This window comes from Strix aluco, chromosome 4, assembly GCF_031877795.1.
Source record: "Strix aluco isolate bStrAlu1 chromosome 4, bStrAlu1.hap1, whole genome shotgun sequence".
Taxonomy (NCBI): domain Eukaryota; kingdom Metazoa; phylum Chordata; class Aves; order Strigiformes; family Strigidae; genus Strix; species Strix aluco.
Window position 1 is genome coordinate 21,080,724 of NC_133934.1, and position 21,998 is coordinate 21,102,721.

The 21,998-nt window shown below is 38.0% G+C and overlaps 1 protein-coding gene across 3 annotated transcripts in view; it reads left to right on the forward strand.

Moving 5' to 3' along the window:
• STIM2 (stromal interaction molecule 2) overlaps window positions 1–21,998 on the forward strand; it is an 81,911-nt gene that overhangs the window by 52,012 nt on the left and 7,901 nt on the right. The window contains exons 3-12 of one of the 3 annotated variants that reach the window (XM_074822303.1): window positions 4,138–4,252; window positions 12,382–12,493; window positions 13,164–13,279; window positions 14,597–14,774; window positions 15,696–15,873; window positions 16,482–16,649; window positions 16,862–16,962; window positions 17,207–17,445; window positions 21,073–21,274; window positions 21,548–21,696. In XM_074822303.1, coding sequence (XP_074678404.1) covers window positions 4,138–4,252; window positions 12,382–12,493; window positions 13,164–13,279; window positions 14,597–14,774; window positions 15,696–15,873; window positions 16,482–16,649; window positions 16,862–16,962; window positions 17,207–17,445; window positions 21,073–21,274; window positions 21,548–21,696 — 1,558 coding nt within the window. Of the gene's footprint in view, window positions 1–4,137; window positions 4,253–5,090; window positions 5,136–12,381; window positions 12,494–13,163; window positions 13,280–14,596; window positions 14,775–15,695; window positions 15,874–16,481; window positions 16,650–16,861; window positions 16,963–17,206; window positions 17,446–21,072; window positions 21,275–21,547; window positions 21,697–21,998 lie in introns of those variants that run through there. The other 2 variants (XM_074822302.1, XM_074822304.1) reach the window with 2 other exon arrangements.

A 21,998-nucleotide genomic window follows, 5' to 3' on the forward strand; every position in this document is an offset into this window, starting at 1 on the left:
CTTTTGTTTGTTTGTTTTTGGTGGTTCTTGCTTCAGGTTAGTTTTTTATTATGAATTGGCTGGATTTCGGTAAATATTATGGTACTAAAGGCTTTCAGAAGAGAAAGGAAGGTTGTGGAATATCTGACCTTGTAACTTTTCCAGGGCTCCACAAGTTTGGTCCCCTCCAGGGAGGCCAAAGTTCCCTCTGCACCTATTACACTGCTGATCCCTGGGCTTTGGGATGTGAATCTTTGTAGAGGTACAAGTTGTTATGATACTTTTGGGATCAAAACTCTGGTTTCAAGTCTAGGTGTGGTGGTTTTTTTTACTCTTTACTTGTTTTTGAAGTAACTACTTTGACAAATGATTTTTTTGTTTCACACAGAGTTTTTAGGTAACTAATCTGCTGCTTTCTTGGTTTCAACTTTGTAGTCTTAAAAGGCCTTCTCCCTCTTGAGTAATTATGTTGGCTAAAATAATCCTTAGATGTTTTTTGTTAGAGCTTATTCTTTTAACCTCCCTATTTAGAGTTATTTTTCTAACCTTTTCTTTGTATATTTAATGACCAGGGCAACAGAAGAGAGATTAGCTGCCATGACAAGGAACAGAAAAATCCTCTCTTTTTACCAGAGTTGTTCTGTTTTTATGGCTTTCTTCAATTTAGGACACAACTCCTTTTCTTAAAGGAGAACTTCCATGATAGGCTAGCTTTGAAACAAAGTTCTTTTAAACAAAAGAAAGATGTTTGATGTCATGTATCTTTTCATTGGTAAATGCATTCATTCTTTGAAACATGATGGCTTCTTTCTAGCTATGCACAATAATTTACAGGTGTGACCATCCAGTGTTAGAGAAACTTGTTGAGGAAGTCATCATGGTGGTTCTCACAGCATCTGGGAGCAGTATAGATACGATTGAACAGAAGAGGAGCTCCTTTCTTTAAGAAATTCTCTTAAGTGGTGCATAATCTTCCCCCTGAGGAGTAACTGTGTACTGATTTCTAAATGCAAATTGCTTACAAGTTTGTGTGTTGACAGTCCTTTTATAAAAAGGACTTAGCCAAATACTCTAAACAGCCTCTGTATAAACCAGATCTTTTCCACCGTCATCCTCTTCTCCTGGGAAATCTGTTGCTTCGAACTTGGGTTCGTTTTCTTTGGGATGAAATTTGAAATCAGGCTTTGCATTTTTCCCCTCGGTAGCATAGCTGGTTGTGTCCCAGCAGTGCGTCGAGGACGTGAATTCATATGTTAACTCTTGCTCCCTCTGCGGGCTCTGTGGAAGAACAACACGAAATGCAGTGAATTTTCCATAAGCTGCTGTTTGCATTGCTTATCAGGGTGCCAAGGTAACCTATGTCTGTCCCATTTTTAAAATCAGAACGCTTCCTTATAGTACATGATAGTGCTTTGGGGTGAGATGTAACACCTTGAAGCATTTCTGTTTATCAGCTGGAATCTTCCTTCTCTTCTTTATTCCTACCCCTGTATGTAGTATTGTTAACAGCAATTCAGGTGTTCCTTGACAACACCTGTAACTGTTTGGATGTTCTCATCCTAAAGTATTTTACAGCCTTTGCTGACAACTAGCAGTAAACATAAAAGCAAGTTAAGAACAAAACTGATCTGAGATACAAATTTTAACTGAGGAGATGCAAAATGTGCTGAAGCTTTTACATACAGCATATATTCCATTCTGTTCCTCTTCAGAAACTTGATAGGCTGACGATGTGTGTTTTTAAAACAAATGTCCATGCCTGACACTTGGAGTCTTCAAGGTCAGTGCATCACCAGTCACTAGAAAGCTGAAGAGTGTTAACATGTACCTTAACCCCCATATGAAGGGAGATAGTCTTTACAGGGAGGGATCTATAATATATTTTTCACTGTCTTTTTAATACGTTTTTCACAAGTTCTCAAAAGACATGTTGAGGATGACAGTTGGTAGTAGGTACTTGCAGTCTGAAGGGAAAAGGTGAGGAGGGCAAACATCAGTTCTTTCCTGCTGCTCCAGCTGTGAGACTACTTTAATCTGGAAAGGCTTAGAGATATTAGTGAATAAGAAGACTTTTTGTTTTCTTGCTGTTTCGTTCCTTTTCTTTAGTTTACTCTTTAATAAACATGGAGTGGGAATGAGTAGGATAATCCGCCTTTGATTGCATGTTGCGTGTTAGCTGTGGAAATTGCCAGCTTCATTAGCTGTGCCAATTTGGGAAGTACTCAGTTCACACTTGGACTATGGCATATGCAACAGAGATTATGCAGCAGATATTTTTACATTTACATACAGTACAACAATCAGTCCTTTTCTGTGGTTATTGTATCTTTTTACAGTTGCTGGTCCATGATGTTTCAGAAGTTCTGTAATTGCCTCCTGCCTCAGTAGGCTGCTATTTTCAGTTGTTCTCATATATTTCATAAATTTGTCCTATATTTCTCATGTATATAAATGTGTGTGTATATATATCTATTTATGCATTTCTCATATACATAGGGAAGAGGATTTAAAAATGCTTATGTAATTTGTATGGGCTAAATGGAACTGTTTTAGGAATCAATAAGCTTTAGAAAGCTAATGTCCGACAATCAAAAAGATTTTGAAGTGGTAGAAGAACAAGACAGGGTTTGCATCCAATCTAGTTTTGGAACCAGAATACATATACGGTTTTGATTGGCCTAGGGAATGAAACTAGTACTTTATCCCAAGTCTAGCAGAGGAGAAACTTGAATCCCTTCCCATATTTTTAGGTTCCCTTACTTCCTAGTAAGAATAAGAGGAAATGAATAGGTATTAGCTTTTCCTTGCATATTTCTACTATCATACACTATCTCTTTTTATTAAGAATTAGTATTATGGTTGAACAATGACTACTTTTCAGTCTTTCAGTGTCTTGAATGATATAATGATAATGAATTATATAATCTCTACGTTTGTTAGAAATGGGGCCTATGTGGGAAGCTCTGCATATAAATTATTACCAGGACCAAATTTTAAGAAGTGGGGTACTCTGCAGTGCATTGCTAGTTTGGCCTTCTTCCTTACCTCTGCTTGAAGCGGGGATGACATATGACCAGCCACATGAAAAGCTGGTTTTTGAGTTAGCTGTCATGACTGTCTATAGCTGTTTTTATTTGAGCAGCTTTATCCTTCAGGAACTGAAGAAAGCAAGCAATCTACTGCGGAAGATTACTTAGCTCTCGTGTTAGTTTTCTGGTTCTAATACTAAGGTCTCCACCCACAGAGGCTGCTCATGCTGTGCCTTTAGGGACTGATATCTGTGGAAGGTTTCCACTATTAATGGGAGGTGGTTTGCTAACCAGTATTCCAACTTTTCTAGGCCTGTGTGAAATAAAAATAAAATGGCTTTTATAGTTCCATGGTTTTTTTCTTGTATGTATTTGGAGATCCTGTTAGCAATGACTTCTGAAATACTGATTCAACGCTGTTATGTATGACATGATTGCAGGATCTTCCTTTATATCATCTTTACTAAAAGACAAGGCATGGTGTTTTGACATAGGCTTCCTATTAATTACTGAGAATGAAACAGCTTTGTGTAATACTTCTGTGCTTGGAGTGTAACCACTGAGGAATGATTAGCAAGAAGAAAATTAGCCCTAAGATGACTTCTGTTTTTTAATTTGATAATATAGAAGTCAAACTTTTGTTGTCTAGTCAAAAAAAAAATTAATAATACTTAGTCAACACCTTTCTCTTATCCCTCAAGCAGTTGCATTTAAGTGGTATAACAGGAGTCAGGTACTACTCACCAATAAAGGACTGACACATTTTCAAACCTTACATGGTCTTACCTTCAAGTAGATGAAATTGGTTAAATATCTTCAGAATAGAGAAGTAGATAGTATGACTTGCATGCTGCATTCTTGTAATCACTGTAAATCTAAGGCATATTAACAATGTTGTTAAACTTAGTGTACTAGCACCTTCAGGTTTTCTAGGATTTAATCATTGTGAAAATCAAATCCTGTAAGTGTTTAATTTGCTTTCTGAGTCTTTGATGTAGTCAACTTACGTGAATTGTGTTGTGCTTGCATGGGGAAGAGACTAAAGATTCTTCTCTGCCTGATTTCCTTGTGATTTCTGTTTAGAAATTGTTATTTTGGCATTTAAGATGATGTTTTCCCTTTTATTCAGTTTCTAAGGGAAGATATGCAATACAAGGATGCCTCTAATAAACATAGTCATCTGCACAGAGAAGACAAACATATCACCATTGAGGATCTGTGGAAACGCTGGAAAACATCTGAAGGTAGGTAAAGGAGAATAGCTAAAAAGGATGGTGGTGGTTGAAATAGACATAATTCAACAATTTTTCCACCAAGTAGGTTAGAGTAGTAAATGGATGACCTCTTAAAGCATCGTGAATCTGTTTTGGTGCTGTTATTTATAGGTGTATGAAAACCTGACTAAAAAGTCATTCAGTCCAGCTAGTGTTAATTTCTTTGAGAGGTCCAGAATGTTAGAATTAGGAGAAAAATGCTTAACTTTTTTTTTTCTCCACACCATTCAGAAGGTGTTGTGCTAATAGTAAGCATATAGAGATCTGAAAGTTGGTATTAGTCAAACAGCTAAAAGCACAAGCAAAAGAAGAATGAAACTAGGAACATGCCATTGGTTCACTCTGCTAATGTAAGAAGTTACTTAAGAGCAAACTGAGGTAATACATTAAGTGCTTGTTGTGTAGTAAATATCTACATTTTAACCAGCAATGTTTAGCTTCATCTCTTCAAATACTCTGCAAATACTTACAGAGATGTTGTTCAATGAAAGTATTGCAACTAAGTTATCAGATAAAATGATCTCTACAATTGTTCGTCTAACTTATGAGTAACTCTTCGAAAATTTAGGTTGTAGTGATATCAGAAATACCTAATTTGTTTGTTGTGTACATCTTTGTTCCAGGTTTCTGGAATGTAGTGAGCAGTGTGAGTGTAAGACTTAAAAGATTTTGAGAGGACTGTCTGGTCTTACTGTGTCTGCTTATAATGGCTTTACTGTGCAGCCTGTTGAACTAAAGTTGCACCACAGGGAGGCCCTTAGAATGAGATACCCAAGAAACGGTAACAGTGGTGCGGTGACTGTTAGAAAGCATGAAGCCCCTCAAATGATAAACTACTTTCATTTAATATTAGGTAACATGAAAAATACTGTTTTTCCTTTCTAGATGTTTTAGAAATTTGGATTTGTTTCTTATGTGCTGCTAGTTTATAGTGCCAGTTGAATGCAATTTGACAGTATTAAACAAGAAGGTGGAAGGTAGTGTAAATGATGGTATCAGTAATTTGAAACTTCGTTAAGTAGTCTCTTGAGGTATCTGTGTGAGAATTACAAGCTCTAAATAGTGCCCTTGACTATGCCCATTAGTGCTTATGCAGAAACATCTTGGATCTATTGCTGCTTAGTTTATGCTGAGTAGAATTACCCATTTCTTCCCATAAAGCTTGCTTTATGTGGAAGTTTGTATTAAGTAATTGTCAAATAGCTTAAAGTTGCTTTCTGTTTAAGATATTAGTGATGTGAGACAGATAAGATTTGAGGGAAGAAAGTGAAAACATGGTTTATAGTATACTAAGTGCACTGTTGCTGTTTGGTGTCTCTTTTCAGGATTAAGAAAAACAGAGGTTATTTTTAAGTACTTGCTTGAGAAGGATGTTTTACAGCGAGTGGAACCCTGAGGATTGGCTCCAGTCAAAGCTCTAAAAACTGCCTAATAAAAAAAAGCAGCTTCAGAATATTGTTTTTTAATATTTCTGGCACTGGGCAGGCTGTTGGTATCTCCACCTGGTGCAGAATCCTCAAGGCATAGTTTGTACTGGTGCAAATTGAAGGAATTTCAAGGTTGCTAATAGGTTTTACCTGCATGGAAGGAATCATATTACAGCTTAAATCAGCATCAAGCCTATTGTTGCTGTATTGCCACATAGTTTCAATGAGTCTTTAGTAAAAAACAGGACTGTCACTTAGTTAAGTTGATGTTACTTACGCTTTTTGTGACCATTTAAATTTTTAAATATCATTTAGAGGAATGGCTAGGAACTAACATACCTGTTTAAAGCATAGAAAAAAACCTGCTTTCTGAAAGTCCTCTGACTTCTGTTATTGTGTGTCCTTTAAATGTAAATGCCAGTATATGCTTGCTGTATGGTATTTGCTTTGTTTATCTCCTTTTCTTCCTAAATAAGCAGTATTTATACATATATAGAGCCTTTCAGCTCTTCTAAAGTATCAAGCTTAGTAGTTGTATCTTCAGTATTTTTTCTACAAAGGCCTTGAAGAGGTGGTAGTTGTGAGTGCAGCAAAGGGGACAGATGAACATTTGTTTTATGTCTGAATACCAGTCTTTGTACAATTATCTTTGGAAGTTCTGTGTCTTAAGGATGTCTTCCTTCCCTTTTTTTGCCCCTCTAATGGGCTAAGATCATATGAATTTGCTGTCTGAATAGAGATGTGTAGGTATTTAGTCTCAATAGTAAGGGAGTCTGTAAAATCAGTGCAGGAGCCTTCAGCTGGGTAGTTCTCTGGCCTGTCTTGGTGAATAGGTAGGCTGCTTCATTCTTGGTGCTGTACCATTGTCTCTTGGGACTTGATTTTATAGCAAAGTAAAACTGTTGTGGTCAAACCTAGAGCTCATGAATGGTTTACTATTTTAGACTAATCTAAATCCTACCAAAAACTAGTTTTTACAAACTGCCTTCAAAAAAAAGTTTTTTCTTTACCATTATGGCATATTTGACCTTTAACGTATAGTATGTCATGTAGACTGACCTATAATACAAAAAAGCTTCTCCCCTGCCTTGTGTGTATTTTTTTTCTTTAACTTTTTTTTCCATCTCTGTGAAAAGTAGAAGGTGATCTGAAGTCTGGTACCTTATTTATTTATTAGGGGGGAAAAAAGACAAAAAATGACTTTATGTTTGTATGTGTGATCACCTGTTGTATTCTGAGGTAATGTTGCACAAGTGTTCTTGGGACTAAACTGCACACCACAAAGATGCTATTGTTGCCTTGCATTTTCTTAATCATTTGCTGTCTCGGGTTTTAAAAATCCAGAGATTGGAAATGCCTGCAAGCAGGGCTTAGCTAAGGATGAGTTGCATAATGCTGCATGCTGTTCCAGGCAGGAGCAGCAGACTGGCCCTTCTGTGTGAGAGGAAACAAGTTATTATGTTAAACTGCTGAAAAGGTAGTCAGGGTCGCTCCTCTCTTTTCCTTTTTTGTGCCATTTAAAAACCTACAGGTGGCAGCATATTTCATGCTGATGTTGCTGCTGAAGATCCTGCTAAAACAAAACTAACTTTTGAATCCTTGTGTGTACTTGATACAGAACAGTCTTGTGTTTTTTCTATACTGCCTGGTCAGCCTGTTCTCAACTTTAAGCCTAATATGTGGCTGTCATTCACTCCTTGCCATGAAATACTCTTTACTGAATGTAATTTGATTTCTGAAAGGAGTAGGAGGCCCAAAGGAGTACTGAGGCTGACACTGTAATGTTGTATTTCACGCCTCCCTGCCCTGAAATACTGTGCTACATGATAAATTTAACATGAAAAAATGGTATATAGCCTGATCTTCTAATCAGCCATTAACATGGGTTAGCAAGGAGCAACTTTCATACAGGGCCAGTTTGAAGCTACTTTTACTGTCTTTACCTTCAGGCATGTTATTATAATAGTGAAAAAAATTATTATTATAGTAGTAAAAAAAACCCAAACCAACAAAAAACCAAGCCAACAAAACAAAACAGAAAACCCAACCCAGATTTGTGATCTGAAGTAGAACAGCTAACACAAGTCTATAGACTGAGTGCTGCACCAGGGTGTAAACGCTGTGGCTTCTACACCTGCCTGCCCAAGGCACGTGGCTGACATCCTCTCTCTCAAGATACCTATTTGTGAAAATAGGCGAGAGAGAGAAGGATGTTACGATTACTCTTTAATGCTATATGCATTTAACTTACAGGATTTGTCAGTTGCTACTCCACTCTCTGAAGCGCTATATTCTCTTTGGGTGATGAAAATAAGGAAAACTTACAACCTCAGCTAATTAGTAGGAGCTGGCACATTCTAATTGGCAATGCTGATGGAGATGAATTTCAGCAGGCCTGCTTGCGTTTCAGTACACCTAGTGTATATCACTTGTCTTGTGTCACATTTCAGTAAGCTATAACTCCTACTGAAGGAAGGCCAGTTTGCTTCTCAGTACGGTATGCTGTTGTAGAATAAACATGTATGTTAGTCATAAGGTCTTATTGGAGACAAGTCAAGCAATACTTCTTACAAATACATAGCATACAGAAGATACCTACAAAAAGAAACAGTCTGAATGTTTTCACTGATACAAGTCAATCTCCAAGGGCTCCAATGTGGTTCTGTAGGAAAGGGAGGACAGGGTAGTTTAGGGTCCGGTTCTATCTGGAAAAGCTGGGGATTTGAGGGCACTGACATGGGAATTCCTCTAATGCAGAATTAGTTCACATAATAAATCTAAATTTCTTGTGAAATACATGCATGGGCAGAGATTCAGATCGTGAAATCCCAGAATAAGAGTTGACTGTATGTATTGATTATGCTTAGCTTAAATGGTGGATGGCCTTTTAAAAGGACACAACATATACCAAAAGGTAATTGATAATAACTTTTATGTAAACATGGAAGAGTGTAAGAAGAATACAGAAAGTAAAAGTTCCCATTCTAGTTTGGGAGAGACTTTGGTTGCTTCTTTTCTCAGTTTCTGTACGAATGGAGGTATCTGATACAGTGATAGATAATGAATAACGAAGTGTTTTCCCCTAAATATAGCTGGTTTATTTGGGGAAATTTCTTTGGTCCTCTATGAAGGAAACATCACACCAGTCTAAGCAGTAGAACAGCTGTGATTGGCTGTGTTGTAAACAGCTTCAATATGTACCTGATTTCTTATACGATAATATGTTTAAAATTACTGCTGATTATAAAAAAGTACAAATTTCCATAAATTTTGACAGAGTGACTATAAAATACTTTCAGCAGTAGAAGTGAAACTTCTTAACATTCTATTTTTTTTTTTCCTTTTTTCTCCCCCTCAATTTATAAACTCAGTGAATTGTGTGGCTTCCAAAATTGCATGTTTTGTACTGTCAGTGATAAATAAAGTCTGTACTGTGTAGTAGCTATTTTAGGTGATTTTTTTCCCATGTCACATCAAAACAAGGCTTCTGCTTTGCGTCAGTTTATGAACATATTTCCAGAATGCAGTTAAGGTGATATTTTTGTGGATGATCTTACCACCCTTTTGAGATGCTTAAAATGACTTATAAATCTGATCACTTATTCACAAAACAGTTAAGAATCTTTGCAATGTGAAAATGATATGTTTACAAATAGAGCCCAGACATTTTGCATAAAAGCTTAGAGTAATATGACAAAACTGAGTCTGCTGCAAGATCAGTACCTGGAAAACTGTAGCTCAAAAGCAGAGGAAGAAATGGGACAGCATACTGGAAAGGAGGTGTAGCCATTCATACAGATAGAATACAAGTACGTTGTGCTTGTGAGTTTTATTTTTTAAAGCTGTAAATGGGTCCGTGAAATGTGTTATGTCTCTGATTATCTGGAATGATGAAACTCTGAAATGTTAAAGCTTATTTTTCAGCTAGTATAGTGTAGGCAAGAGACCTAGAAGTCTGTATTTCAGTTTCAGTGCAAACTGAAATACGAATTTGAACTTATAAAGATTTCCATTGCCTGCAGCTTACCTGTCAAGATTTCAGCAGCTCTTTCTAAAGAATCGTTGTCCAGATTCACCCCTGAGAATGTGTACTTGTGATAAGAATTCTAGAGAAATCTCAGCATTGTCACATGCAAGTAGTTTTAGGTATGGGGTGGGGGGGGAGATGTGTTCATGCAAAGATATATCTGCCCAGAACAAGGCTGTCACTTTTACTTCTTTCATGTGCAGACAAACTTTGGCAGACTTCGTAATGGAGAGAACAAATTCCGTTATCACAGAATCATAGAATAGTTTGGGTTGCAAGGGATGTTAAAGATCACCTAGTTCCAATCCCCCTGCCATAGACAGGGACACCTTCCACTAGATCAAGTTGCTCACAGCCCCATCCAACCTGGCCTTGAACACTTCCAGGGAGGGGGCAGCCACAGCTTCTCTGGGCAACTTTTTCCAGTGTCTCGCCACACTCACAGTAAAGAATTTCTTCTTCATATCTCATCTAAATCTTCCCTCTTCCAGTTTAAAACCATTGCCCCTTATCCTATCACTACACTCCCTGAAAAAGAGTCCTTCCCCATCTTTCCTGTAGGCCCCCTTTAAGTACTGGAAGCTGCTATAAGGTCTCCCCAGAGCCTTCTCTTCTCCAGGCTGAAAAACCCCAACTATCTCAGCTTGTCTTCATAGGGTAGGTGCTCCAGCCCCCTCATCATTTTTGTGGCCTCCTCTGGACCTGCTCGAGCAGGTCTATGTCCTTCTTATGTTCGGGGCCCCAGAGCTGGACACAGTACTGCAGGTGGGGTCTCATGAGAGTGGAGTAGAGGGGGAGAATCATCTCTCTTGACCTGCTGGTCATGTTTCTTTTGATGCAGCCCAGGATACAGTTGGCTTTCTGGGCTGCGAGTGCACGTTGCTTGTCATAGTCAGTTTTCCATCCACTAATACCCCCAAGTCCTTCTCTGTAGGGCTGCTCTCAATCCACTCGTTGCCCAGCCTGTATTTGTGCTTGGGATTGCCCTGACCCATGTGGAGGACCTTGCACTTGGCCCTGTTGAACCTCAAGAGGTTCGCACAGGCCCACCTCTCCAGCCTGTCCAGGTCCCTCTGGATGGCACATCCCTTCCCTCCAGCATGTCGACCGCACCACACAGCTTGGTGCCGTCAGCAATCTTGCTGAGGGTGCGTTCAATCCCACTGTCCATGTCACCAGCAAAGATGTTAAACAGTGCTGGTCCCAATACCAACCCCTGAGGAACACCACTTGTCACTGCTCTCCACTTGGACATTGAGCTGTTGACCACAACTCTTTTGAGTGTGACCATCCAGCCAATTCCTTATCCACTGAGTGGTCCGTCTGTCCAATTTGGAGACAAGGATGTCATGCGGGACGTTATCAGATGCTTTGTATAAGTCCAGGTAGATGATGTCAGTTGCTCTTCCCTTATCTACCAGTGCTGTAACCCTGTTGTAGAAGGCCACCAAATCTGTTAGACGTGATTTGCCCTTCGTGAAGCCATTTTGGCTGTCAGAAATCACCTCCTATTTTCAATGTGCCCTAGCATAGTTTCCAGGAGGATTCACTCAATGACCTTGCCAGGCGTTCCCTGGGTCATCGTCTCTTTCATTTTTAAAAATGGGGGTTGTGTTTCCCCTTTTCCAGTCAGTGGGAACTTCACTGGCCTGCCATGACTTCTCAAGTATGATGGATAGTGGTTAAGCCACTTCATCTGCCAGTTTTCTGAGGACCCATGGATGTATCTCATCAGGTCCCAAGGACTTGTTCACCTTCAGATTCCTTAGATGGTTTTGAACCTGATCTTCTGCAGTGGGTAGTTCTTCATTCTCCCAGTCCCCACCTTTACTTCCTGCGTCTTAGGTGGTGTGGTGGGAGCACTTGCTGATGAAGACTGAGGAAAAAAGAAGTCATTGAGTACTTTGAGTGTTTGCTTATTGTCTTAGAGCATCTGTAGCTATGAAAGGTTATGTAGACTGTTGTTGTTATACAGGAAAATTGTTAATTATTGTCTAGCTATTTAAATAATTTTGCTTAGTGGAAATACTATTGCATGCAATATAGCTGTTTTGGACATATTTGAGAGAGATTTAATTGTTTTCCTGTTAAATTTTTTCTGTCTTTCAGTATTTTCTTTCAATCTCCTCTCTTCCTCTCTTCTCTATTTCCATTTTGTGGTTAGTAGGCATGAGCCTCTATGAAGATTCTTGTGAAAACAAGTTTTTAAGCCGTCATCCTGGGAAAGATCTTGATACATTGCCTTAAATGGCTACTTCACCTGATGATATGTGTTTAGCTCTGCAAGGGTAGCAAGGACAAAAGGATTGAGGCAGATACCAGTTTAAGTAGATAAAAGTCATAAGATACTGTCCTGATTTAAACCAAAGCAAAGCACTAAATTATTCTGTGGAATTTTTAATAAAGATGTGTTTCTAATTGTTCCATGCTTGTTTGTTTATAGTTTGCCTAAGCTTCCTCTGAGAAGCATATAATGAAAAAGGCAAAATGCCAGAAACACCTTGGTGAATGTTAATGCTAATTCTTCTGCAGTTATATTTGGCAAAATTCTCTTGCTGTAACCTGCTTTTCTATTGCTTGTCTTCTATGTCTTGCTATTGATTTTTAAAAAAATTGAAGGTAATTCAACTGACTTTTTCTTCCAGTTCATAACTGGACTCAGGAGGACACTCTTCAGTGGCTGTCAGAATTTGTTGAACTGCCCCAATATGAAAAAAATTTTAGAGACAGCAATGTCAATGGAACAACACTTCCCAGGTGAGCATTTCTTCTGGGCTAGTTTCAGATAATTCCCTCCAGATTGCTGCTTTAGTCTGTATGTGGAAACAACTATGTGAACCTAAAGTCTGACAAGATATGGTCAAATGCAAGAAGAGAGAAGCATGCTTGCAGTTTTGAAGAGCTGGCTGCATTTTTTTTTTCTGCCAAAATATTTCAAAATATAAATGCTTTTTGCCACTTCTTTTATCTTAGTTTTGTTTCTTGCTGTTGAACCTTTTATCGATGATCACATCATTCTGTATGGTAGCAGACTTTCTTTTGAACAACTTCCAATCTATTGTATGGCTATACCTCCAAAAGCTATCTGCAGAACTCCTTTTCTTGAGCGTAACTACTAAATCTGAGTATTGCAAAGTATTGCATTTCAGAGAGTTGGTGCCACAAGTCTACTGTTACCTTTAACTATGCCAAATGGATTTATTTCATGATTATTCCAGAAAGAAAAGAATAGGGAAATGATTTGATTCTTCTTTTGCAACATGATGATATGTTTTTTAATAGCACTTCTGTCATTGTATTATATCTCTCACGCTAATTGCATAACTGTAATCTATATAACTGTGGGAAATGCTATTGATGTATTTCTTTCCATAGACTGGTTTTGAATATAGCTTGTGGAATAGGTAACATTTTGTCTTATTAACAGGATAGCAGTAAATGAACACGCTTTCATGATCTCTCACTTGAAAATAATTGACCGGAGTCATAGACAGAAGCTTCAGCTTAAAGCCTTGGATGTTGTCTTATTTGGACCTCTCACACGTTAGTAACTTTTTGGGGTTTTTTCTTCTCTCTTGTAAGAATTCAGCAGAGAATATTTTCAGTGACACTTGATACTGTAGGTAGGAGAAATTTTGTGGATATACCGATGGATTGCTTGGCATGCATTGTAGAACAGTGAAATGAAGGTTTTCAAGATGCTGGGATGAGGACAAAGGTTCACTTCTGTGTGTAAGATTATGTAGAAATTTTAGTATAGCCCCATTTGACATATGGATTGTTGGCTTTTGTGTCATAAGAAGCGCCCTCTAAATGTTTTTGACTGTTTAAATTCCCTTATATGTAATGTTACCAAATAGCTTGGACAGTGTAAGCTGGGATGCTGAAATGAGAGAGGATGACCTTCCCCAGGGAAGAAAAAAGGAGGTGGTGGTGCAAATCCTACATCAGTGTCTCTTGTGTAGACTCGAGTTTCAGTGTAGTTAAATTTAATGTGGCAGTTTTGCATCTAACCCATTTTAGCATATGCAGACATTTCCTTACCACACCACCAGTGGTCTGCATGCTTGCTTGTACACAGTAACAATTCTGTTGTGGTACTGTGCATGTCAGGTATTCCTGAACTAAGGAGGCCCTTCCAGAGCTTGGTGGTCAGTTTGGAGAGTAGTGAATGGCTTTACAAAAGTCAGGCTGGATCTGAACTGGCCTGACTGATCTTGAGTTAGCCTGACAGATCTGAGCTGGAGTTTTTTAGGGAAAAATGTACTTTGTGTTTGTATTATACCTCTAATACTAGCAGAACCTGTGCAAGTGGCTGTAAGTTGTACTACCAAAGAAGTGTATGTGAATCTTGGATATGATACTTTGAGAATCCAGGTTTTGCTCTTAAAAAATACTGCTATTAGCTACTTACCCTTTTAAAATCTACTTTATTTTGTACTAGGGCATTTTTAACTCAGCATAGGGTATTCCAGGGGACACAGACTGGGGAGAACTTAGTCAAACATAACTAAAGTTCCTACTGGCCTGATAAAGTATAATTGGGGAAACTCTTGCTTAACTCATTTAAATAAAGAGGCAGGCTATGTACTGTAAAAGTTTAGTAATCTTTCCTCAAGCTAATGTATGTTCGGTATAGCTTAAGTAGATGGTATTAGAGCAGAGTTGCTTATATTGTGTGGAAAATGCTCTAGAATCCGTTTGAAAGGTAGTTGTTGGAGATGGTTTGAGATAAATAAGCTGGAATTCTGTTTAGCGTCGGGTTCTGTCACCTTTTAGGCTGTGGGGAGGAAAAAGAAAGTCCACAGTCTTCTGTCTGTATCAGTAAACTAGTTAATGATCATGTTATTCTCTGCACAGGTCCTCCTCACAACTGGATGAAGGATTTTATATTAACAGTTTCTATAGTTATTGGTTTTGGAGGCTGCTGGTTTGCATATACACAGAACAGAACCTCAAGAGAACATATCACAAAAATGATGAAGGACTTGGAAAGTCTCCAAACAGCAGAGCAAAGTCTTCTTGACTTGCAGGAAAGGTATAAAAACTAAAAATTTCATGTTTAGTTTTCCTTTTGTTTTGAGGTTAAATACAAATACAGATCCTTTACAGTCATAAATTATTTGCATTAAGCTGCCTTTGGATTTTGTTCATTTCCATTTTGCATGGAAATTGTAATTTCAGTGACGATGGATTTTTGGGTAGAAATTGCTCCTGGATATTTTAGCAGGCAGTATGAACTTGAGAATGACGGTAGAGAATAGAGGTTCAGTCTTTTCTACCTACAGATTTAGAAATATGTACTGTTATTTCCATATAGTTACAGTTTACTCTGGAATACTTACTTACATGGAAATGAGAACATCTCTCCTGTTTTTAAGGTCTTAAGATTGAAACGGACCTGGAGTGGTTATACTTGCTCTTGCTTATTTGTCAGTGTGAGAGTTGATAGTTTTCTCTGGTGCACCTGTAACTCAGTTGTCTATAAAACCTTGTATTTTGATCTCATTACATACACTTTTAATGAAGGTTCACCTAAAAGTTTGCATATTTTGTCTGACGTGGACATCACATTGTGTGGTGTAATTGCTACTGATTCATGAAGCTTGCACAGTCTTTATTATCACAGAATGTTTGAGGTTGGAAGGGACTTCTGGAGGTCATCTTGTCCAGCCCCACCTGCTCAAGCAGGATCCTCTAGAACAGTTTGTCCAGGACCATGCCCAGGCAGCTTCTGAATATGTCCAAGGATGGAGAGAGTCTCCCAGGGCAACCTGTGCCAATACTCAGTCACCCTCACAGTGAAAAAGTGTTTCCTGATGTTCAGACAGAACCTCATGTGTTTTGGTTTGTGTCCATTGTCTCTTGCTCTGTTGCTGGACACATTTTCTTTTCCTGAGGACTGCAACTTTTAAGAAATATGCTATGTATTTTCTCATATTTTTGTTCAATTGTGAAGGCTTGAGAAGGCACAAGAAGAGAATAGAAATGTTGCTGTGGAAAAGCAAAATCTGGAGCGCAAAATGATGGATGAGATCAATGATGCAAAACGGGAAGCTCATCGCCTAAGGGAGTTGAGGGAGGGAGCTGAATGTGAGCTCAGCAGGCTCAAATATGCAGAGGAAGAGCTAGTACAGGTACCTGCAAACTGGTTATAATTTTAGTGTTGACTTTAAATTGGTTTTAGTTTTATTAGATCCTTAGGAGTGTTTAAAGCAGCATTTCTCTAATACTAGATTTGAATGGAAAATTCTAAGAGCACTTAATGATTGTCTGTCAATCATGCCATTAGCTAGTAAAATAATCCTGAAACTATAAAAAGACATACACTTTGTATATTAGCTTATCATAATGTTATTGGATTCATGGAACAAAATATATACAAAAGCTTTTTTCCGATCTTGTTATCAGATGAGAGGTAGTAGCTTTGTCTCATTCTTCTGAGTAGCAGTAGATTGGATTTATTTTACTAAATAAAAATGCTGTCTCACAAAAATATTTAAGCTTCAAGTTGGGACTGTATATCACAGGAAAAAAATTATCTGAGTATAATATAGTGTATGGAAATTCATATGCTATATTTCAGAAATGCCAGATCTGCCTTCCTGACAGTTGGCACGCACCAAAGCTTTGTAAAGCCTTAGTAATGTTGCTGTGAGGTATAAAGGTGCTTATATTTCACTTTCTTCTGCTGTCAGTTTTAATGATACTCTTGGTGACACTTTTATTTCTTCTTGATTGCTAGGTTCGCATGGCTTTAAAAAAGGCTGAGAAGGAATTTGAGTTGAGAAGTAATTGGTCTGTTCCTGAAGCTTTGCAGAAGTGGCTTCAGTTAACACATGAAGTTGAAGTACAATATTACAATATCAAAAGACAGCATGCAGAAATGCAATTAGCAATCGCCAAAGATGAGGTACTAAATCTTACTCTTCAGCTACTTAAAGACTTTCCTGATCTGTTGCTAGATATATGAAATAGTAAACACAAATTGCTCAGATAAGAATTTGGATATTTTTTTCTTCTCTAAATTGTTGTTTGCTACCTGTCAATATTGCTAATGTTTTGTCATCCGTGTTATGTATATAACTCCTAGTTTTATGCATTTCATTTTATCTTGCTTTTTAGGCAGAAAAGATAAAAAAGAAGAGAAGCACTGTATTTGGAACATTACATGTTGCACACAGCTCCTCCCTGGATGAAGTGGACCATAAAATTCTTGAAGCCAAGTAAGAGATTACCAGGATTCATATTCTTTTGCAACTATTCCTGGAACAATGGAATTTTTTGAGCTACAAAATTTAGTGTGTTAGTGGTTTTGCACTTTTAAGTAAAGCAATTTAAAATATATCAAAGTGTGAATATTTGGACAGTCCTAATGGACCTTCTGGTATGCTGAAATAACTGCACTTGTGTGGCTTTGCTTTATCATTAAGAACAGTGTATGTAATTTTAATGTGTGCTTGTCTTCAGGAAAGCACTCTCTGAGTTGACGACATGTTTGCGAGAGCGTCTTTATCGATGGCAACAGATTGAGAAGATCTGTGGTTTTCAAATAGCACACAATTCTGGGCTACCAAGCTTGACCTCCTCTCTCTACTCTGATCACAGCTGGGTAGTTATGCCTCGAGTTTCCATTCCTCCTTACCCAATTGCAGGGGGAGTTGATGACTTAGATGAAGATACTCCTCCAATAGTTTCACAGTTTCATGGTAAGTGGTGAACTCAGTAGAAAGAAAGGGGAAAAGTTGTGGAGGCATGGGATTTTTAAAGTCATATGGGAAAAGAGTGCTGAAATCAAACAGGATTGGATAAAAGTCAAAAGGACCAAAATTCTACCTAGCATTTCAGATGCATCTTTTGGGACTTGCATAAACTGAAAACTGGGTTTTGCAATAAAGATAACATGAAGAAAAAAGCCTTTACTCCATTTCAGTGGGTGAGTGGGAGGCAAATCCAGCTAAGGTTTTGAAAATCTGCTTGTCACGCTTGGATTGCTACCTCAAACCAAAATTTATAATGAGTGATACTGAATTTCTGTTAGCACATTTATTCTTTCAGATGGAAGGGATGCATTTAGTCCAGGGTCCCTTGAGCTCCTAGGAAGATCACACCCTTTGAGAGATTACATACTGCATCGCTTTTCAAACATTCTTTAGTGTCTGGAACAAAATCCTGTTGTCCAAGGAAAGCTTTCAGGCTGAATGTTTGTGTTTGAATACAGTGGGTTTGAGTGCAAGGCAGAGAGGCCAAGTGCTAGAGGGAGGGAAATCCAGCTTTGGTTAAACTGTGATCAGAAGATATACACTGGGGATTTGGACCACCCTCATATCTTGAGTCATTGCGTCAATACAAGAGCCTGTTTCATGGAAGTTGTAATTAACTGGACTCTAGAGGCTAATCAAAAAGAGGAGCTCCCATGTAGCTATTCAAACAATCAGTATGAAGCTGAGGAATGAGTAGGGAAGAAAACTGTCATATGTGTACTTTCTTCTTCCAGTCTGGGATTTTCAAAAGAAATTAGAACTCTATTTTCAAACAACATAAGGAGAATGATTGCCAGTTTGCTGGCTTCATTTAGTGTGCCTTGGGAACGTGATTTTCTTCTGAATGTACCAACCTTTTTTTCTACAGGCCAATTCAAAAGTTCATTAAACCCCTTGTGACACTACTTACTGCAAGTTCTGATCACTTTTAAAGAATATTGTCTCTCTAGTTGTCTTCACTGTGAAGGCTTTGATTTAAACCTTAGCAACAAATTTCTTGGATGGCCTAGTAAAATATGGATGACTACAGTTAAACTTCCAAGTCTGTATGGAGAAACCTGTAGTCTGATTTCAAAATGCAGAGCTTCATTTATTATCACGACTATCCAGATGGTCTATAATGACAAAACACTTAGATGTGTATGGAGAACTTCAGACTTGGGATTTTTTTTTTAGTCACTCTTCTTATTCAGGTCTTGCATAGAAGTGAAGCCAGAGTGCAGTTGGCTCAGAGGAACTACGATTAGAGAAGGACTGTACAGTTAGTAAGAACATGCTTAGTTGAAAATGTACTGTGTGCTTTTGGAATTATGGTCTAATTTTTTTGTTAAAAGTTCAGTTTATTTGGAAGTATTTAGCTAATGGATGTTGTCTCAGTGGTGAAAGTTATCTGAATCTTAGTAACATTACAAAAACTTTAAACCTGTTTTTCTGAATTTTGGTAAGGCATGAGAGGCTGACTTCATTAAAGTGATTGCGTGAAGGAAGTAGCTTCTCATTAATTTACTAGCTTTAAAATTTTCTACTCAGTAAAAAAAACCCTGGAAACACTTGGGAGTAGGAAGGGGAGGGAAAATATGCTAAATACATGTTGTTGAAACCAGTTCAGGAGTCAAATTATTGTAGGTTAGTTTGGTAACTGCTAAATTACTCCCATCCTTTAGACAAAAATGACAAATGCTTACAAGGAGGGACAGAAGCAAAATGGCTTGTCTCACTTACAAGGCTTCAGGCAAAATGCAGTGTGCAGACAGGTCAGTTATGAGCAAGACTGTTTCATTCTCTGGACCTAAACGGAACTATCTGGGCTGTTACCTTGCCCCAGCATCCTTTGATCTCTTAAGACTGACAAAATTTGAAGCCTGCCAGACAGGCTTCTTTGTACCACAGCAATTGGGATGGTAGGCTGAAATGATGTGAAGTAATAGATCTGTTTAATTAATCCTCAGCTGAAGAACAGAAGAGGATAAAGAAATAGATGTAAGAGATTGAAACAAAGTCATTACGGGAGGGTGATAGTGAAACTTCTACTTTTACATTGACTGAGTAGGATTCAGCTGATTCCTTGATTTAGTGAGTATTATTTGTGCTAGAAAAATCCAGGTGTTAAATTGTCATAGCTGAATCCTTCATAATCCTGTGTGTATGCACTTACAAGAAACTTGTAACTTCTCTCAAAATTCACTGATGGTGCAATCTTGTTCTTTTTTACACCAGCGAGTAGGATGTCATCTGATTTACCTGGACACATAGTACAGATTTCCTAAAGGGATTCTTATTCTCTTATCTCAGGTCACATCTGCTTTTTTAGGAATATTTTTGTAATGACACAAGACTGTTTTTGAGATGCCAACAACTGCTTTTCAGGTCAGCAGGGAGTACATGAAAAGTAAAATCAAAAGTTTGAGTTACATGACAACTGTCATGTTGGGGCTTGTAAACCTTTCTTTTCTGCTCAGCCCAGCAGGAAACAAAGTCTAAGTGTTGGTGAAGGTGCAGCTACTTGCTGTTTTGTGAAAGTTGTGATTTCCTGCACTAAAAGCAGAACGACAACTCAACCTTCTCTGAGGTTCCAGGAAGGGAAACTCTGATTTACCTGATGCTAAACTGGCATCTCAAAAAATAAAATGCATTTTGTCAGGCTAGACATCCTTATCTATAAAAACAATTGATTTTTTTGTTAGTGTGTTGCGTTTGTAGATGTTTTGAACATCACTAAGTGTATGGTCTGTCTTACCTAAACAGTGATGCATCCAGTAGGACAATTTGAGGAGACATATGAGAAATCCTGAGGCTCATAACAGGTGGTCTGAAAACAGGCCTGTAGATTTATTTCTGTAGAATTATAGCTGCCTAATCATCTTTTGAAGGAGGAACTGGATTAGGAACATTTTAGTTTGTCACTTCCTGTTAGAAACATTCCTGGTCAAGTCTTGTGTTGCTATCTCCACCCATTCTTACTTTTTTTTTTTCTGGAAATTCATAGTTAGCCTGGCAAAAGAAAGTGTTAACAAATATGAAATTCTTGAGCTTACGATCAGGTTGAATTACATGTTTTCTATCATGTCGTATAAATGGAACTGGTCTTCCATGTCTGTTGTAACTTTCAACTAATGCAGTGTGTTTCCGTTGGCTGTTTGAGGTATACCTACATTGTAAAACTTTTCCATATTCTTTTAAGCTCCAAATTGTCACACAAGTGAAATACAGGATATTGTGTAACATACTAATTTCAGTACTGCTATTTTTAGTGTATGAAGGGTTGGGAGTTTCAGCAGAATCTTTCTCTTTGTTCTCAAGAGAGCATAGTGAGCCAGAACTTTGGTGTGCATAGTCAGAATAATATTTGGCAGGCACAAAACTGCTGCAATTGCATCTTGGTTAGCTGCTTCGTTTAACTGTAGGATGTATAACGTGATGCCAGTCTTTCTTCCCCTTAAACAGTCGAGTAATGTCAAAGTGGTTTAAGAATCACTGTGGCTGAAGCAGATTCCTGCTCTTTAGTCTTAAGAGTAGATATTGATAACATCAATGTCACTTGAAGGGTTTTGGTTTGCTTTTTCTTTGCTTCAGGGTCCATTGTAAAACCTCCCAGCACACTGGCAAGAAGCAGTAGCTTGTGTCGATCAAGACGCAATGTTGTGCCATCATCTCCACAGTCTCAGCACGCTTTGCACTCCCCTGACCCTGACATCCTTTCTGTGTCGAGCTGCCCAGCTCTTTATCGAACTGAAGAGGAGGAGGAAGCCATTTACTTCTCTGCTGATAAACAATGGTACGGAGATTAGCGAACGGCACTTGGAACTCTGATAGGATTATTTGAGATTAACAGTTTAGAATTAGACGTTGAGCCAAGCCAAAGTTAAAGTAATTTATAGGATAATATAAATTAATATAGTCCACGTAAACAGAGAGAGTTCTTGTCTGGTATGTGTATGTAAATAGCTAACATGTCATATACAGTTAAGTAATGTTACAATCCAGGGTGCACTGAACTAACCCTGATTCTCCATTACAATATGTTACTGGCTTTTACATCTGAAACTAGGATCAAAAGCAATGTCAGCTACTGGGCGAAGAGAAGATGGATGGTAACACAATTCTTACAGCATGTTGAGCGTGTACCTACTCTTGTTACATGGCCTCATAGGAAAAGGTTAAATTCCTTTTGGAAGGAGCAAATGAGCTTGTTGAAAGGTAGGGACACTTGTCCTGAAGAAACTTTTTGTATACGATAGGCTTAAATCTCCTTCTTTCATTTCATAACTTTCCTGACTTCCCATGCCAGAAAGATATTTTTTGTTCTGTGAAGTGAGATACAAATGATTGATTCTGGGCAGATGCTGCTGCCCACAAAAACAAGATCACACAAATTGATTATCTTAAGTTTAGATAATAAAATGATGTAATGTAAGTTGTAACTGAAAATGTTTAACTTAAAGCTTTTTGTTAATTAAATACTAAGAAAAAGTGTGGGTGGTGCTTTTAGACTAATGTTA